A 20,652-nucleotide genomic window follows, 5' to 3' on the forward strand; every position below is an offset into this window, starting at 1 on the left:
TTTTTTTATCCAAGTCCACACTTACGTCCTTGCTTCTGTAGAAATAGCGTCCATGTATCAGTCCTTTCTTTATTAAGATAGGAAAACATTTTCAATTTGTCTAAATTCATTAAAATGTTTGCGTTGTACAGTATCAGTTGATTTTAGCGACTTTGATAATCTTTAAATATTAATGGGTTAATAGAATAGATCAAGCAAATAAGAGGTAACACCAGTTTACCGATTCTCAATACTTTTTTAATACATTTTGCATAAACAAACCGAGAAATAGTAACCATAAAGGGAATTTCATCCAATCTAAACAGGGCAAAATATAATAATGGAAACATACAAAATAAAATCCTGAAAAAATTAAACGCCATATAAGTTTTTCTTAGTTTCTAGTGTTAAATAATTAAATAAGAAAGTTCATTCCGTGCACTTCTCACGATAGAGTATCCAATGCCTTTGAAATATCATTTCTTTCAAAATGTATCATTCGATGATTGTCGAGTCAAAATAATTGAAGATGTCCGAACAGAATATAAAATGCCTAGCATTCTGATAGATCTAACCATGACAATTATGAATATCTAAACATTAAGGGAACACATTACTAGATACGACTTTAATATAAAACTTAGTTAGTGAAAGGGCAAATATCATATCATACATGCTTTAGTCCGTACTGAGTGATTACAAAAAGACCATGGCATCACAGAAGCCGAACAATAAGGTGGGTACCATTTATCAATGGAGTGATTGTTCGGAGCAATATATAACATGTGATCTTCATGTCAACTACTTACTTAATCAACACCTTACAGTAATCATTATACTTGACGTTATCTCCCAAGTTGGAGAAATAGCATATGGAGACGTTTGCCTACTTTTTTCTCAAACTGTTCTACAGAACAATATATAGAAAACCATCACTTTGCGTATATGTTTCTTTTGTTTGTTGTAACAAATGTACACATGCGTAAATACAACTAATACACTTAATGTACGAACAAGTTATGACTTATTCTATTATTATATAAAACTTAGTTTTTAATATATTTGGCTGTCCGACCTTTAGTGTTGAGAGAACCCGATGAAAGATAGTCAAGGAACACATGTCACATTATAAAACCGAATTTGGTGTGGTTATACCAATATTGGCATATAGGCTTCTGTTAAACAAATTGGTTCTACCACAAGAAATCCTCAATGTTAGCCCTTTTAAGTCTAGATTATTTTTTTCTCCCTGGTATAGAATATTTTTAATAAATCGTGGAGAAGAAAGTTTTATTCAACCAATCCTTTAAATCGGTCTAAAAAAACTGCATTTTTTGAAATTTGAACAAGTAGAAGTGAGGATTGTTTGGCAATGAGACAGTAGTCCAACGACATAAATAGACAAATCATAAAGTCTTTAACAATTGGCAGGTGTTTATTCAATATGTCAAACTCTAAATCGTCCCTAGTCTAAAAACGTTGTAAATAAATTAAAAATGCATTTCATTCTTTTCTGCCTATTAAGCCTACACCGCCTACACCAATATGTTAATACAAATTATAACATAAAAGATTGAATGTACCTCATAGGTAAATTTTATCAGCGTCTTTAACATGCCCGTATCCGTACAAACATCGTTGTTGTCTAAATGGGTCTTTTATGGACCGGATGTCCTAAAATACTCTATTTGGTATAAGACCTTCAGTAATCAATACTGAAATCAAATATAAGTATATTGCTTAAAAATATATTCCAAAGATATATACTGCCACAACGATATATACGCATTTCGAAAACCTTCAACTTTGTAACGGATTTGATTCGAATGCCACTTATAACTCGTATGTAGACGAAAGGAGGTTAGCAGCCGCCAAATAGTTACAACACCTTGGTTGACATGAAAAATCATTTATGCTGTTATTTTCTGTTAAATTTCTGTTCATAAAATTAAGCACTACTATTGGAATATTTAGTTTTCAATGTTCTTTATGTACGTTATTAATTTGGACTTCTTACTATTTTGAATATATTAATCCCCGAGGGAAATCGTGGGTTTTATCTCCGCTGGGTCAAATCAAAGACTTGAAAAGTGGTATAGCTGCTTCAACGTTAGCGACGAGGCGTTAAGGAGTAAGAGCAAAGAATGGTCAGCTCGAAGTCAGAATTATTCATAAACCTGTCTTTGTAGGGCACATTGTATTCCTGCGGACTGTTACCTTGTAAAATAGAACGCTAAAATTCGATGCAGTGTGTCGATCAAGTATCACTGTGGATCGGACATTTTTGGTTATTTCATTTTCATAAAATGTTACACTCATTCAACAAACTAGGATTTTTCAATGCCTAGGCTAAGATTGCCTAAGCAAAAATGCTTTTTATACCTTTACTAGTTAATGAAAGGTAAATGTGTATATTTGTTTAGAGACAAGTGCGTGTGTTAAAGTTTCAGGATTTATAGAATGTTGACGTCCAATTTAGGGCACTTTAATATGATAAAAAAGACATAAACAGATTAATGTGATAATCTTGATTATGCAAGCATCTAAAGGCGTCGAATATCTTTTTTTCAAATATGGCACTTGTTCAAGATATAAACAACACCAACACTATTAAAATCCGGGGTAAGCAAGCGTTTCAGAATGATAAGTATTTCTTTCTTATGCCAGTTAACCGGTAATCGTTGACAACACTTATATATGACAATTAGATTATGTTTATACAACAATTGTACTGAGTTGTTAGCGGTATATTATCCACAGAAATCGTTCCTTCAACACTGGTACTGAGATATTCGAGGTGTGTTGCCCGAATTGACGTTCATTTAACACAGGTACTAAGATGTTCGAGGTGTTTGATCGCCAGATAACGTTCAATAACACGGATACTGAGATATAGGCGGTGTATAATCTCTTTATCTTACCTCCTATACATATATATATGAATATCATTGGTTAAAAGCGATCACGTGGAGACCCTGTATCTTAAATGTTAGGTTAGTATTTTAATACACGGTTAGTACCAGTGTTACATTCCTTTATTATAACAATATGACGTTGAAGAAAAATCTGAAACGTTCGCCCATTAAAGGCTAACATATTGTTATTGTTGGTATTTGTTTTTATATATGAAAGTAGGTTCTTAATATTGAAGACTTAATCATTTTAATAGGCCACTAGTCGGTATTCCACATGTAAAGATAGTCGATGAGATAAATCTATATATTTGATTTATGCAAGAACTTGTTCATTACCGCATCTCTTTTAAATAAAACACAAAAAAAAAAAGATTAAGATATTTTTCTTCAATAAGTCTCCAATGTAACGTCATCAGGGCGTGACGTCATATATCGAATGACGTCAAAGTTGGACATACGACGTCCAGTTGCTGTATTTCCTGGTGTGATATGAATGTAACCATGTTTAATTAGCGACAAGAAGAGGTTTAATCCGCAGTCCGAAATCAGTGGAAATGGGAGAAAAAACAGAATTATTACAGCCATTCCTGAAATTTGTTGATATCAAACTTCGTTTTTCTGAATGTTTTTGTATAATTTAAAACAAAGAACAAAGACTGGTCATCTCAGAGTGAGGAAAATGGGGTTTCCCTTTCAGTTTCTCTGTCCGCGGACTGCGGCATTACATGGACGAATTCTAGACACTTTGGCACCGAGACAAATCCGCACCAGAACAATTCGGCATTCGTGAAAACATTTCGGTACTCAAGAAAGACAGTTCGGTATCAAGACAAATCACCACCTAGAGAAATCGGCGCCTCATAAAGCTTCTTTTTTATATTCAACTGTTGAGCTTTCCGACCTTATTATTTACAACTAATTGTGTGGCCACAATGGCCTGATACTGGTGTAGGTTTTCTTAGAATTAAAAGCATGTTTTCAATATGGCAATTTTATGTATATTTGTGTATATAAAGCAAATGTTTTGTAATATGAAATCATTTAGGGGACAACCATTTAATTCTTAGGGAGGGGATAGCAAATTTGATATTGCAGAATATTGATTTCCAACTTGAAGGCGACCAGATTAGTTAATTTGACCTACTAAGTAGACCAGGGCCAGAATATTTATTTTCTGCTTGTCCAAAAGTGAAATCTAATCTAATCTAATATTTGGAAGGAGAATTCAATTTAGAAAAATAGAGTCCTGTGTTTAAATATATGATAAAGTGATTAATATATTGCATATATCGCATGCTGTACCACCCTCGACCAATATCAGCCCTCGGGACCCTCTGGCTAATATTGGTTACTCGAGCTGATACAGTATGCGATACGGATTTTACTATATAATAATTATTCTCTATATAATACTGGTACTGAAATCTTCGAGTTGTATTGCCCCTAGATTAAGTTCACTGATACTAAGTAGTTTGAGGTAAATGACCCTTTAAATAATGTTCATATAGCACTTGTACAGGTATAAGGTGTTTGACCCCTAGAATACGTCCATTTACTGAGTTGTTGGAGATGAATGACCAAAAACAATGTTTATGCAACACTAGTCTGAGTTGTTCGAGGTGTATGACCACTATAAGATAATTATACAGCCCTAGGACTGAGTTATTTGATGTGTGTAACTCCTATAAAACGGTCGTATAGAACTGCTACTGATTTATAATTGTGGTGTATGACCCGTAGATAAAATTCATACACCACTGATACTGAGTTTTGCGAGGTGTATGACCTTACATAAAGCTGCTGTTTATACTTGTACCGAGTTGTTTGCGGTGTATGACCCAAAGATAGCATCCATACAACAATGATACTGAGTTCCTATGAGTTTTTTACTCAAAGATAACTGCTACAGAGTTGTGCAAGGTAAATATGTATATGAAGCATAAATAATGTTATACACCACTAGTACTGAGTTTATCGAGGTGTATGACCAATATATGACGTTCATACAGCACTATTACTGATTATTCGAGGGGAATGAGCACTACAAAACTTTAATATAACCCCAGGGCAGAGTCGGTCCAATTTATGGCTACTTGATAATGTTCATACAACACTGGAAATGATTTGTGTGAGGTGCAAAACCCCTAGATAACGTTCATACAACACTGGAAATGATTTTTTTGGGAGTTAAAAAATCCTTAGATAACGTTCATACAACACTGGGAATAATTTGTGCGAGGTATAAAACCTCTCGAAAACATTCATACAACATTGATCCTGAGTTGTTCTAGGTGTATGACCCTAGATAACATTAATACTGGTACTGATTACAGGAGACGAATAACCTCTGGAAAACGGTCATATAGCACCAAAGCAGAATTGATCCACTTGACAAGGTTCATACAACTGTCATATAGTAAATTTTGATGAATTAATAGTAGTAGATTTTAATAAACTGTCTTTTACTGTTGATAATCTTCTTTTTTGGAAAAACTTTGTCCATTTTTCACTTTTGTGTAAATCATTTTCAATTTGTCGCATGAAACTAAATATATCATAATCTTGTGGATTATATGTTGTTACAAACGGGATAATTTTATCTAAATTGTTTGATGATTCTTCGGTTGGTTCAGATCGCCGTGATTCTGTAATGATTGGCCCTTTTATCAGTGCCTTTTGAATCCCGTAATCTATTACTTGTTCCGGATATTGCTGCTTTTTTAAATCTTCCAATCTTTTAATGCGTAATAGTTCTGTACTTGTAATGGTAATTATTCTTGACGCTAGATTAAAAGGTATATTTAATTTTACATTTTTGGATGGTTTGAGTAAAAATTCAAATACATGTGTGTATCGGTGTCTTTAGAGAAGATATCTATGACAATTTCATTGTCTTCCGTTATAAATACTAAAATATCCAAAAAACGGCATTTTGTTGGCATTTCTGTTCATTGTGAAACGAATATGTGGATTTAAAGAATTTAATTCAGAATGAAAATCTGAAACAGATATATCCGAATTCCAAATTATAAAACAATCGTCAAGAAATCGTTTCCAGTTTTGACGTATGTAAATTGCAAATTCATTTCCGTATTTATGGTCCATTTTTTCGTATAATAATTGTTCCAAATATCCAAGTACTAAAGTGGCGTATGAAGGCGCCATTTTAGTACCCATAGCTGTTCCTTTTTTCTGATGATAGTATGTGCCGTCAAAGTTAAAAATATTTCTTTCCAATATAAGTTTCAAAGATGCAAGAATAAATTCTTTTGTTAATCTGTTTTCAATGACGTTTTCCGTATTTTCTAACCAATATTTTACGGCTGTAATTCTCAAGTCATGTGGGATATTTGTATAAAGACTGACCATATCAAAAGTAATGAGTTCTGAATAAGGATTTACAGTTGTTGGTAGATGATTTAAAAATTCCAAATCGTCTCGTATAAAACTTGGAACTTCACGACATAAAGGTTTAATCACAATGTCTATAAAATGGCTTAAATTCTGTGTGACGCTGTTGGGTCCGCCCACAATAGGTCGAAATTTTAAATCATTTGATCTTAAAAGTTCGATGTATTCACTGTTCTGTTCTGATACCGCATTTGAAATTTCCTCACTTTTGTGAGTTTTAGGTAAACCATAGAAATAACTTTCTGATAATTTAGAGTTTGAAATGTAATCCATCTCTTCTTTATATAATTCAGTCTTATGTTTATCTAGTAATTTTTTAATCATTGTACTTGTTTGTTTGTCCATTTTTTTATCTGTCACCTCATAAAAAATTTCATCTTGTAACATATTTAAAATTTTATCTCGGTAATATTCACGGTCCATGATTACAACAGCATTACCTTTATCCGCTTCTTTAATTATTATTGATTTATCTGATTTTAAATTTTGCAAAGCTGTTTTCTCCTCATGGGTTTAATTGTCCTTGACATTTTTATTGCTTTGAAGTGAATTCGTTTTTAATGTTTTAATTGTTTCTTCTAAATCTTTATCTTTTGTGGGTTTAGGAATCCAGTCTGATATATTTCTTACTAGTGGTTTATTTTCTTCTTCTTCGTTTTATTCATTATCCTCACAAAAAATATAATGTATCCTCAATCTTCTGCCAAATTCATCAATGTCAGCTCCCAAGTTGTGTTTTATCCTCATTTGGAGTTGGTGTAAATTTTAATACTCTTTTTAAAAGATTTATTTCCCTTAATTGTAATTTATTATGCGACAAGTTTATAATTCTAGGTGATGAATTGAAACCGTTATTATCTTGTATTAATTTTCTCATATATATATATATATATATACAAGTCTAAATTGAAAACAACGTTCAAACCTATGATTGCGTTGGATAAAAACCGCAATTTTTATACGTGTGCATGCAAAACAAATTTCTTGTTCGGGGTGTCTAAATACAGCACAAACAACATTTTCCAAAAGACCAACAAAATGAAAAAGTAAATTTTAACAACTAATTTTGACTAACAGGTCGAACAACAAATGTTCTTTAACCCTGAAGACTGCCATTGGCGATTGCCAAATAAACGGATCATCGATGTAATAAATGGATCTTAATTATAAATTTAATACTAAACAGAAAACAATTAACTTGCGGAAAGATGATGATATAATGCAAACAAAAGGTGCAAAGGTTTTTGTACACCATATCCGGATTTCGACAATTAATGTCTCTTCAGTGATGTTAGGAATCGAAACGGTATTTGGAAAGCCATACAATTTACCTCAATTTAGGATAGACTCTTGAATTTTGAGGAGTCAAAATAGGATATATGTATATTGTGCGTAGTATTTTATGGAATATTCTGTCATTGTATTGGACTTATATTTGAGCCATAAATGAAAATGCTTTTATGATATCAGTGGTCATTCAAGTCATTTTATCAAATTTGTCAAATTTCTTCATTTTCCGTATGTGTAAGATGTCCTCAGTGTGAAAAAGGTCCCCATTTAACCGTGCGTGTCAGATGTCTTCAGTAAGAAAAATGTCCCCATTTGACCGTGTAAGATGTCCTCAGTAAGAAAAATGTCCCTATTTAACTGTGTGTCTTTTATGTCTTTCGTGTGTAAATGTCCCCATTTGACCGTGTGAGTAAGAAGTCTTCAGTAAGAAAAATGTCCCCATTATTCCCGAAACACGGGCCGTGCGATCTTAATTCGATATAAAACGTATATACCAAAGTGAATTCTCATGAATATTTATAAGAACCGATTATTAGGGTTATAATTCTGATACTGTAAGAGATCAGCTCCGAGTAACAATATGAAGTTTTTTGTCGAGTGAGCACAGCAAACGAGCTTGATAAAGCTTTATATAATGGTGTTGAGCAGCTGATATTTTTCAATATAAATATGACGAAGACTCAGATATTCGACTTATACGATTGTATATTTGTCTTGTTCATGATAAAAGTTATAATTTGATTTGTTTTTTAATAGCAAACTAGATGATAACTTAATAAATTCAAGTCAAATTTAAAAAGTCGGTTAAAAATGCCGTTTTTAATAAATCAGGTTATGAAGATCCAGTCATTCATGCATGTTTGACGTTACAAAGACGTGATATTCAAATTTATGGAGAGCTGATGTGAGTGATACAGTCCCATGCATTTAGACAATAGTACTAATTTTATAGATCAATAGGACGTTGTAAAAGTTTTTAATTTGTTCTTATTTAAAGAAAACAGCTGTGAATTTTCTAACAAAGATATAAAAAGATCTGGTATGAGTGCCAATGAGACAACGCTCCAATTTGTAAAAGTAAATATCTTCATTTTACACTTAATATATATATGTTTCAAGTAAAGAACAATGTCTGTTTGTAAGATGCTTTGAAGAAAATTTTTATTAGAAGTAGCAATGAAAAAGGTCTTTATAGCCAGTACATTCTAGTTCAACCTGAAAAAGAAAGTTAAGAAATCTTTACATATATTCCACTTTTTTATTCGTTGTATGAATGTTAATTAGATATAAAAAAAACAGATGTGCAGGTCATGTCCTCTCCTTCCCTTTTAGAGTAAATATCATAGCGTTTCAAAAATAACCAGATCAATATGGTATTGTAATGATTTAATACTTTCAACAACTAAGATCAATTTCACATTTAATGGCAAGTAAAAAATAGCCAACAGCGATAGTTGAATATTGATCATGGCAAAGGGAATTATGTGATTAATAATGCACCTTTGATAAACCTTCTCGGGAAAGTATTCACTCTAACTTGCATTTTCAAGCAACAAATTATTCATAAACACGAAAGAAAGAGTAGAATCGACGGACGATCAAGAAAACATTGACATCTGAGTTAAAAGCCATGAAGTTTGTTAAGTATAAAAATGTTACATCGATCAGGAAACGAATTTCAGAGCTTATGTATCGATATGATATTTAGCTTGATGATGATTTAGAGTTTGAAATGTAATCCATCTCTTCTTTATATAATTCAGTCTTATGTTTATCTAGTATATTTTTAATCATTGTACTTGTTTGTTTGTCCATTTTTTTATCTGTCACCTCATAAAACATTTCATCTTGTAACATATTTAAAATTTTATCTCGGTAATATTCACGGTCCATGATTACAACAGCATTACCTTTATCCGCTTCTTTAATTATTATTGATTTATCTGATTTTAAATTTTGCAAAGCTGTTTTCTCCTCGTGGGTTTAATTGTCCTTGACATTTTTATTGCTTTGAAGTGAATTCGTTTTTAATGTTTTAATTGTTTCTTCTAAATCTTTATCTTTTGTGGGTTTAGGAATCCAGTCTGATATATTTCTTACTAGTGGTTTATTTTCTTCTTCTTCGTTTTATTCATTATCCTCACAAATAATATAATGTATCCTCAATCTTCTGCCAAATTCATCAATGTCAGCTCCCAAGTTGTGTTTTATCCTCATTTGGAGTTGGTGTAAATTTTAATACTCTTTTTAAAAGATTTATTTCCCTTAATTGTAATTTATTATGCGACAAGTTTATAATTCTAGGTGATGAATTGAAACCGTTATTATCTTGTATTAATTTTCTTATATATATATATATATATATATATATATACAAGTCTAAATTGAAAACAACGTTCAAACCTATGATTGCGTTGGATAAAAACCGCAATTTTTATACGTGTGCATGCAAAACAAATTTCTTGTTCGGGGTGTCTAAATACAGCACAAACAACATTTTCCAAAAGACCAACAAAATGAAAAAGTAAATTTTAACAACTAATTTTGACTAACAGGTCGAACAACAAATGTTCTTTAACCCTGAAGACTGCCATTGGCGATTGCCAAATAAACGGATCATCGATGTAATAAATGGATCTTAAATATAAATTTAATACTAAACAGAAAACAATTAACTTGCGGAAAGATGATGATATAATGCAAACAAAAGGTGCAAAGGTTTTTGTACACCATATCCGGATTTCGACAATTAATGTCTCTTCAGTGATGTTAGGAATCGAAACGGTATTTGGAAAGCCATACAATTTACCTCAATTTAGGATAGACTCTTGAATTTTGAGGAGTCAAAATAGGATATATGTATATTGTGCGTAGTATCTTATGGAATATTCTGTCATTGTATTGGACTTATATTTGAGCCATAAATGAAAATGCTTTTATGATATCAGTGGTCATTCAAGTCATTTTATCAAATTTGTCAAATTTCTTCATTTTCCGTATGTGTAAGATGTCCTCAGTGTGAAAAAGGTCCCCATTTAACCGTGCGTGTCAGATGTCTTCAGTAAGAAAAATGTCCCCATTTGACCGTGTAAGATGTCCTCAGTAAGAAAAATGTCCCTATTTAACTGTGTGTCTTTTATGTCTTTCGTGTGTAAATGTCCCCATTTGACCGTGTGAGTAAGAAGTCTTCAGTAAGAAAAATGTCCCCATTATTCCCGAAACACGGGCCGTGCGATCTTAATTCGATATAAAACGTATATACCGAAGTGAATTCTCATGAATATTTATAAGAACCGATTATTAGGGTTATAATTCTGATACTGTAAGAGATCAGCTCCGAGTAACAATATGAAGTTTTTTGTCGAGTGAGCACAGCAAACGAGCTTGATAAAGCTTTATATAATGGTGTTGAGCAGCTGATATTTTTCAATATAAATATGACGAAGACTCAGATAATCGACTTATAAATACGATTGTATATTTGTCATGTTCATGATAAAAGTAATAATTTGATTTGTTTTTTAATAGCAAACTAGATGATAACTTAATAAATTCGAGTCAAATTTAAAAAGTCGGTTAAAAATGCCGTTTTTAATAAATCAGGTTATGAAGATCCAGTCATTCATGCATGTTTGACGTTACAAAGACGTGATATTCAAATTTATGGAGAGCTGATGTGAGTGATACAGTCCCATGCATTTAGACAATAGTACTAATTTTATAGATCAATAGGACGTTGTAAAAGTTTTTAATTTGTTCTTATTTAAAGAAAACAGCTGTGAATTTTCTAACAAAGATATAAAAAGATCTGGTATGAGTGCCAATGAGACAACGCTCCAATTTGTAAAAGTAAATATCTTCATTTTACACTTAATATATATATTTCTACATTATTGTGTTTCATCATAACGACCCTGCATACCCGAGGTATCCACTTCAGGGACTCTAACTCACTACAGACTCACCAGGCGTTGGTTCACTTTCGTTTGTAATTGTTTAATATATATATGTTTCAAGTAAAGAACAATATCTGTTTGTAAGATGCTTTGAAGAAAATTTTTATTAGAAGTAGCAATGAAAAAGGTCTTTATAGCCAGTACATTCTAGTTCAACCTGAAAAAGAAAGTTAAGAAATCTTTACATATATTCCTCTTTTTTATTCGTTGTATGAATGTTAATTAGATATAAAAAAAAAAACAGATGTGCAGGTCATGTCCTCTTCTTCCCTTTTAGAGTAAATATCATAGCGTTTCAAAAATAACCAGATCAATATGGTATTGTAATGATTTAATACTTTCAACAACTAAGATCAATTTCACATTTAATGGCAAGTAAAAAATAGCCAACAGCGATAGTTGAATATTGATCATGGCAAAGGGAATTATGTGATTAATAATGCACCTTTGATAAACCTTCTCGGGAAAGTATTCACTCTAACTTGCATTTTCAAGCAACAAATTATTCATAAACACGAAAGAAAGAGTAGAATCGACGAACGATCAAGAAAACATTGACATCTGAGTTAAAAGCCATGAAGTTTGTTAAGTATAAAAATGTTACATCGATCAGGAAACGAATTTAAGAGCTTCGGTATCGATATGATATTTAGCTTGATGATGATTGATGGTTTTCCATTGCTCTATTCTTATCAACATTCTCATTTTATGAAGCTTGCGAAAAAAATAGAATAACAAAAATACCGAACTCTAAGGGAAATTCAAAACGGAAAGACGAATCCGTGACCTATACTTTAACTTATTCCCCATTTTGATGATATGACTTCTTATCCAGTTAGATGTATCATTCATCAAACGTGGGAAATGCTTTTGTTTGATATATTTTTCCCATTTGGTGTTTTTTCTTTTGTTTCTATTTTTGCTTTTGTAATTATTTTATTTGTGATAAACAGGGAATTGACTCACCTCATGGAGTATCACAAATGACGAAAATGCTCTTATTTTCTTAAATAGTAAATATGTTTTATAACAAACTGTGACAATTTTCGATTTCACTTTATCTACTGTATACAATCTATGTTTATAGGAAATGAAATTCATTGATAATAAGTGACCTTGTCTCTTTTTCATTCATTAGGGGGCATCGGTGGCAGAGTGGTCTAAGAAGTTGACTGTCTGGTGAATTTTTATTGTTCATATTTGAATATAATTTTATTTTATCAAGAGAAAAGTAGTCGAACTACGGTTTCAGTAGCCTGTCAACACTGGGGTTGTGAGTTCGAATCCCGCACGTGGCAGGTGCGCTCGACTCCAATCTTATTTGACTAGGATTGTCAGTTTTCCAAACGAAGTTCAGTAGTTTAGCCCGGGCACCGGCTTCTTCTACCAATAAAATCTGACCGCTACGAAATAGCACAATAGTGCTTAAAGTGGCGTTAAACACCAATTAATCATATCAAATCGTGTTTCCTTCCGTTTACGTTTTCTGCTTTTATCATTTAATACTTTTCGAGAGATTTTCTTCATAAATTTGCAGGTTTTACTCCTCAACATAATTTATGAAATAGTTTGTCATTGCCTTCTATCTTAAAAGCTGTCTATGCCAGGAAATAAATTGCAAATACGAGCGCTTGTGTTTGTGCGATATTGACAGAAAAATATTTGATAATCACAAGGAACAATATAATTTAATATATTTTGATCCATTTTAGTATATAAAATCTAAAATAAGACGATGCTCCAAAGGGGGTATAAAAATACAAGTAAGAGTACAGACAATGTCTTGATCAAAATACAAAAGGCGACCCCTCCTCCCTTCTACTCTAAAAAAAAAATGCACAAAAGTTACTCAGAGAAAAAAATATTGAGCATCAGTATGCCCATCTAAAACTTGGAGCTTCGCTAATCTGTTTAATGCGGAAATGGGAAATTTCTACTTTTAACGAAAAAACCGAAATCTGGAAAATTTTATTTGAATATCTTATTACGTAAGAAAGATGTCTATGCATATTTACTTAAAATGAATCTGATATACTTGACAAAAATGGTAAGAAGCATTGAAGACAAAAACGTCCCAACAGAACCGTTCAAATCCTATTTACGTTAACCTTACCTGAGGAGTTGTATCTTTTGTTCTTACCTTAATTTTATGCATTGTCGCTGTATCTTTTATCTTTATTTAACCGCTGTAATCGTAACCATATCCATGTCCTTTATTTACTATAATTTTTGTTTTACCATTTCCATAACCGTCATAACCGTAACCATATCCATGTCCTCTATTTCCATAACCGCCGTAACCGTAACCATATCCATGTCCTTTATTTACTATGATTTTTGTTTTACCATTTCCATAACCGCCGTAACCGTAACCATATCCATGTCCTTTATTTACTATAATATTTGTTGTTTTACCATTTCCATAACCGTCGTAACCGTAACCATATCCATGTCCTCTATTGCCATAACCGCCGTAACCGTAACCATATCCATGACCTTTATTTACTATAATATCTGTTGTTTTACCATTTCCATAACCGTCGTAACCGTAACCATATCCATGTCCTTTATTTACTATGATTTTTGTTTTACCATTTCCATAACCGTCATAACCGTAACCATATCCATGTCCTCTATTTCCATAACCGCCGTAACCGTAACCATATCCATGTCCTTTATTTACTATGATTTTTGTTTTACCATTTCCATAACCGCCGTAACCGTAACCATATCCATGTCCTTTATTTACTATAATATTTGTTGTTTTACCATTTCCATAACCGTCGTAACCGTAACCATATCCATGTCCTCTATTGCCATAACCGCCGTAACCGTAACCATATCCATGACCTTTATTTACTATAATATCTGTTGTTTTACCATTTCCATAACCGTCGTAACCGTAACCATATCCATGTCCTTTATTTACTATGATTTTTGTTTTACCATTTCCATAACCGTCATAACCGTAACCATATCCATGTCCTCTATTTCCATAACCGCCGTAACCGTAACCATATCCATGACCTTTATTTACTATGATATCAGTTGTTTTACCATTTCCATAACCATCGTAACCATAACCATATCCATGTCCTCTATTTCCGTAACCGCCGTAACCGTAACCATATCCATGACCTTTATTTACTATAATATCTGTTGTTTTACCATATCCATAACCGTCGTAACCGTTACCATATCCATGTCCTTTATTTACTATAATTTTTGTTTTACCATTTCCATAACCGTCATAACCGTAACCATATCCATGTCCTCTATTTCCATAACCGCCGTAACCGTAACCATATCCATGTCCTTTATTTACTATAATATTTGTTTTACCATTTCCATAACCGTCGTAACCATAACCATATCCATGTCTTCTATTTCCATAACCGCCGTAACCGTAACCATAACCATGACCTTTATTTACTATAATATCTGTTGTTTTACCATTTCCATAACCGTCATAACCGTAACCATATCCATGTCCTCTATTTCCATAACCGCCGTAACCGTAACCATGTCCATGTCCTTTATTTACTATAATTTTTGTTTTACCACTTCCATAACCGTCGTAACCGTAACCATATCCATGTCCTTTATTTACTATAATTTTTGTTTTACCATTTCCATAACCGTCGTAACCATAACCATATCCATGTCTTCTATTTCCGTAACCGCCGTAACCGTAACCATATCCGTGACCTTTATTTACTATAATATCTGTTGTTTTACCATTTCCATAACCGCCGTAACCGTAACCATATCCATGTCCTTTATTTACTATAATTTTGGTTTTACCATTTCCATAACCGTCATAACCGTAACCATATCCATGTCCTCTATTTCCATAACCGCCGTAACCGTAACCATATCCATGTCCTTTATTTACTATAATTTTTGTTGTTTTACCATTTCCATAACCGCCGTTATCGTAACCGTATCCATGTCCTTTATTTACTATGATTTTTGTTTTACCATTTCCGTAACCGCCATGATCGTAACCGTCGTTATCGTCATCATATCGCTGTCCTTTTGCTAAAGAAAGGTATATATTCCTTATTCTTATTTTCAATTATCGAACTTTACAATTGGAATCAGTTTTCTTTGACTTATGTTAAAATATCACAGGATGGCAATGATTGATAGGCGTGTGTGTTAGTTTTTGGGTGTATAACGCCACTTTCATCAACATTGGCTTTATGATTGTCAGTTGATATTGGTGTAGAAAGCTGGAATAAGTGCAGAGAGACACCGACCTTCAACAAGAAAACTGGTAAACGCCATGTTTTAAGACATGCGTCGGCCACTGATATCTTTATGTTAAAATGGAAAATAAAGTGTCTATTCCCCGCTATTTGTCGTTTTACCTTTAATGTTATTCCTCCATTGATATTGTCTTATTTATTAGGTAACATTGAAAGTCTCATCAGTGATGCCCGATGCAAAAAAAATATTGAAAGTCCAAAAAATGATACAACATTAAAGTAGTGATAAACCGAAAGGACTGGAAGTATAACCGAACTCGTACAAGGAATAGGAAATATTTATTCCTTAATTAAAGTATTTTTAATTTTTTTTTTAACGATAAATTTCAATAAAACAATATCCGTATTGTCATGCCAGTTTTCGCGTATATCTATTATGGTGAGTAGGTTTCCACGTATGAAGTTTCAGATGTATATCATATAACGCATCGAAATCGGTATCATATGTTTATATTTTAGGATCTTAACCATTGTCTTTGCTGATGGAATGATATTCCCGAATAAAACTAGTCACCAAGAAGACATTTTGAGAATGACTACTATCTTAGACTAAATCAGGGAGAAAAGGCATCCTTTTTGTCAGATTAAGAGTTAGGTTTTTTTTTTATTACCTTAAACGAGTCAAGAAGTTCTCTTACAAATTTTAATTTGTGAAGTGATAATTCAGCTTTTTCTACTCAAATCTCAACACAACACTGTATTTCTATTCGTATAATTATATAACTAGGGAGAAAGTATTACAAACATAACATTGCCATTGTATTTGGCAAAACTTTTAGGAATTTTGGTCCTCAATGCTCTTCACCTTCGTACTTTATTTGGCCTTTAATTTTTTGGGATTCGAGCGTCACTGATGAGTCTTTTGTAGACGAAACGCGCGTCTGGCGTAAATATAAAATTTAATCCTGGTATCTATGATGAGTTTATTCATCACCATCCTCCCACCAAAAATGTATATAAAATGCTTCAAAAGGTGTTTCATTTTTTATTTCTTATAAAAGTTAATCATTGTTTATTTATAACGATAGTAAATTATTGTTTATTTATTATGATTGTAAAAAAAATACAATCATGGCAACCTCCGAAAATGTTCTGATTTGAAGTATCTTTTCACTCGTTTACCTAAAGAGGACTTGACGATAGTTGAAAAAACAACAATTTGCAATCCACTAATGACACGTAACTATCTTTTCTCTACTTTTTTACAACTTCACATTATTTGATATGCGTATATTCGATATTACAACATTCCATTTTCAATTTTATGTAGTTAACAACATTCTTTCCGAATTGTATTCAACATCAAGGTATACATTTAGTCAACATTACTAGCATGTAAATATAGTTATAGATTTGCTTTCCATAATAATAACGTATAATATCGATATTCGTGCACGCACGTGTTTCAGGAATAACAAAAATACGCTCTACACAAAAAATTTGGAAGAACACATATTAATACCATAGCAAAATAAACCCACAAAAAAACCAAACAACAGTCCATAAAACACTACATAGAAAACCTATTATAGAGCAACACTACCCAACCAATATCTGCTGTGAAAAAAAGTGCTCAAGAAAATTAAGCAATTTCTGACATCCACTGTGCTAAAATAATCTTTGTTTTCAAAATTCATCACGAAAGTAGGGATGTAAACTATGGAAAGTTCAGAAATGGTTGCATTATAAGGACGTTCTAGTTGACCAATACAATATTCATAATAATACATAGTCTGTTCTGTCTTATCTATGCGGATGGAAGCAACTTGTCTAAAACGGCTCATTGTTCATTTTCATGCAGCTAATGGACGATAGTAAAAAATTTCAATCTATTAATCAACTATATGACGTAATCTTTGTCAGTTTTGTTACTATACCCTTTTGGCTTATTTGCTTCAAAAAACTTTTAGTTTTGTTTCCTTCCTTTGGTCTCGAGCGTTTATTATAAGACTGTTGAACAAAAGTATCATATAGATTTTTTCAATAATAAGAAAACAGTTAAACAGAGATACCTGACCTACTAGATAAAGTCCTGGAATACAATTACCTGATGTTATTTAAGTAATGAACAAGAGAAGAACTTACCCAATGCAATAAGAAGTAATAGTAAACAATGGTGTTTCAACCGAAGCATTGTTGAATAACAGTAAAGAAAGAAATATGATGATTTACTTATATAGTTTGAGAGGCTCATTAGAAGAATCGGAAAAATAAGCAATTCTCACACTTTTATTAATAAACACAGAAGGAAACATGTTTTGTGTAGTATAAAATATACGAATGTAATGTGCTATGTAATCAACTTCGATCAAACAGATTTGAAAAATAAAAAATGAGTAACGTTAATAGGTAGCATAAGATCCCGGAATTCAAACGAATAGCCCACGCTAAATGTTAACAAAGAAAACAAAAGAGAAAAAAGTGCTATTTCTAAAGCATGTTTTCCTTTTTGTATCAGTCTGGTGTGTTTAACATATATAGATTAAATGATTTATGATGTTTACATAAATTGCTGACATGACTAATCTGCAGCTTGTTATTTTCAGCGACATCTTGGGTAGGTGGACTTGAGAAGACATTAATGAAAAATACTGGGACATTATTGTCTTAAAATACATTTTGTTTGATAGCTGCCAACAATACAACATCCAACACAGCATAAGTAGAACTTAAGGACTGACGAGATGGACGTTTGCCCATCGTTGAAAACAATAACAAGACCTGACGAAGGCTACTTAGTTTATTGGTGTTTTTGGTTTTTATTCACCAATATGTCCAAACTCAGTAAAGATTCATCTTTATTCCATTTCATTGATGAATTCTCCAGCACTTACCGTTACCTAGCTGATACTTTTGCGTAAAATAATAACAGCATTATCTGTCCTTTCCAAGATTTTAGCATTTCAGTTTCAAAAGGGAAACTCTGTACAAAAAGTTACGCCAAAGGAATTACTTTTGGTTCCCATTAACTAATTTTCCTACATTGGAGGGTGATGTTCTTTTGACCCAATCTTAAGATATTCCCCTGCCTGTATCTTTTGTAACGATATATTAAAAATGTAAAAAGATCTCTGAATATTGTTTTCATCGGTACTAAAATTGTTTTAGTTATTAATTAGCAATCTCGAGTCTTTACTCTTTTTGTTAGTCTTTTTTTTTTGTCCTTTATGCCGATATCATGAACCAAACTTTTTAACCTGATTTTGATAGTTTTTTTCATGTTGTGTTGTTTCACCACTGTCTTCGGTTAGGTTGAGGTTTGAGTGCTATTTTACATGATTGATCCCGACACAGTCTATATGTGCCTGTCCGAAGTCAGGAACCTGTAATAAAGGGGTTATCGCTTGGTTAATTTTTATCATATTTGTTTTTCGTTTTTCGTTTATTGTTTTGTACATTATTCAGTCCTTTGATCTTTTTCGTTTGAATTATTTTACATTTTGTCGTTTTAAAGCTGTTTTTACGGTATGGTTTTGCTCATTTCTAAAGGCCGTACGTAGACATATAGTTCCTTACATCTACTTTATTTGCTCTTTTGTGGATAGGTGTTTTATTATCCATCAAATCACATCTTATTTTATGTAGACAGAGAAACACGCAGGAACAAGGCTATAAAATAAATAGTAACAATAGATGACTTAACTAATTATAATCATGACAACATAATAGCAAATGTCTGGAAATTATTTTGTATGAAAAAAAGAAAAAGGTGTGATTGTTGAAAAAATAGGAAAGTCTGTAATAAACAAATTGATTTCATAATTGTATTCTGTTTACCTTATTGTTATGTTTTTTTTATATTTCCCTAAAATGATATTCCTTTACGCGTGTCGAGTTTAAGCACGCAAGCTTCATTATGAGAAAAAGAAGAACAAAGAGATTAATAGGAATATATTCAAACAAATTAAAAGTGTGTTATCATCATTAAAGAAAGGTGTTTGTATCATAGAGATGAATGAAAACTAATGACAACATGTTATATTGAGAACGTGCTATACATGACAGTCTTTATAGAGGTTTATTATTCAGTACGTGCTATAGATGACAGTCTTTATAGAGGTTTATTATTGAGTACGTGCCATACATGACAGTCTTTATAGAGATTTATTATTGAGTGCGTGCTATAGATGACAGTCTTTATAGAGGTTCATTATTGAGTACGTGCTATACATGACAGTCTTTATAGAGGTTTATTATTGAGTACGTGCTTTACATGACAGTCTATATAGAGATTTATTATTGAGTACGTGCTATAGATGAAGTCTTTATAGAGGTTTATTATTGAGTACGTGCTATACAAGACAGTCTTTATAGAGGTTTACTATTGAGTACGTGCTATACACGGCAGTCTTTATAGAGGTTTATCATTATGGCAGATCTTCAGTAGTTTATTTTAAAGTTACTCAGAACCCAATCGGTATTATACGTTTATTCACTAGACTCGGGCCTATTTAGTTGGACATTAATGGTATACGCTCATCTATAGAAGAAGACATTTTTTGTTAGCCTACGATTGTGTCATTGGTTTTATTGTGTTTTGGGGATGCATTTTCATAGCTTCATGGCTGGCGGAAATGAAAGGTCAAGGATTTTCCAAACATTTATTAAAAAGTATTAAAATAAATTGAGACTCAGAGAATTTTTTTTACACCTAGATAGATGTCTTGATACATTGTTTTTTTTAAATTTCTTTTCAGTGCTCAACAATATGAGCATGCAATTTATCAAGTAATTCCAACGAATTTGTGACACTCCAGCAATTTAAGATATTTGATTGATATATTTGCCTAAAATAATGACGACTTCAGGGAATTTTTGTTGATTTTCATA

General features: G+C 32.2%; 1 protein-coding gene across 5 annotated transcripts in view; it reads right to left on the reverse strand.

Moving 5' to 3' along the window:
• The window catches only part of LOC127698793 (fibroin heavy chain-like), a 108,085-nt gene extending 90,125 nt beyond the window's left edge, over nt 1-17,960 (reverse strand). For 2 of the 5 annotated variants that reach the window (XM_052202463.1, XM_052202462.1), the window contains exons 1-3: nt 17,908-17,960; nt 15,260-15,592; nt 14,048-14,578 (exon numbers count right to left, since the gene is read on the reverse strand). In XM_052202463.1, the coding sequence (XP_052058423.1) occupies nt 14,048-14,578; nt 15,260-15,592; nt 17,908-17,956 (913 nt within the window). In that variant the 5' untranslated portion in view covers nt 17,957-17,960. The remainder of the gene's footprint in view (nt 1-14,047; nt 14,579-15,259; nt 15,593-17,907) is intronic. The other 3 variants (XM_052202464.1, XM_052202465.1, XM_052202466.1) reach the window with 3 other exon arrangements.
• Between the last annotated feature and the right edge of the window lie 2,692 nt (nt 17,961-20,652).

This window comes from Mytilus californianus, unplaced genomic scaffold, assembly GCF_021869535.1.
Source record: "Mytilus californianus isolate M0D057914Y unplaced genomic scaffold, xbMytCali1.0.p SCAF_4, whole genome shotgun sequence".
NCBI lineage: Eukaryota > Metazoa > Mollusca > Bivalvia > Mytilida > Mytilidae > Mytilus > Mytilus californianus.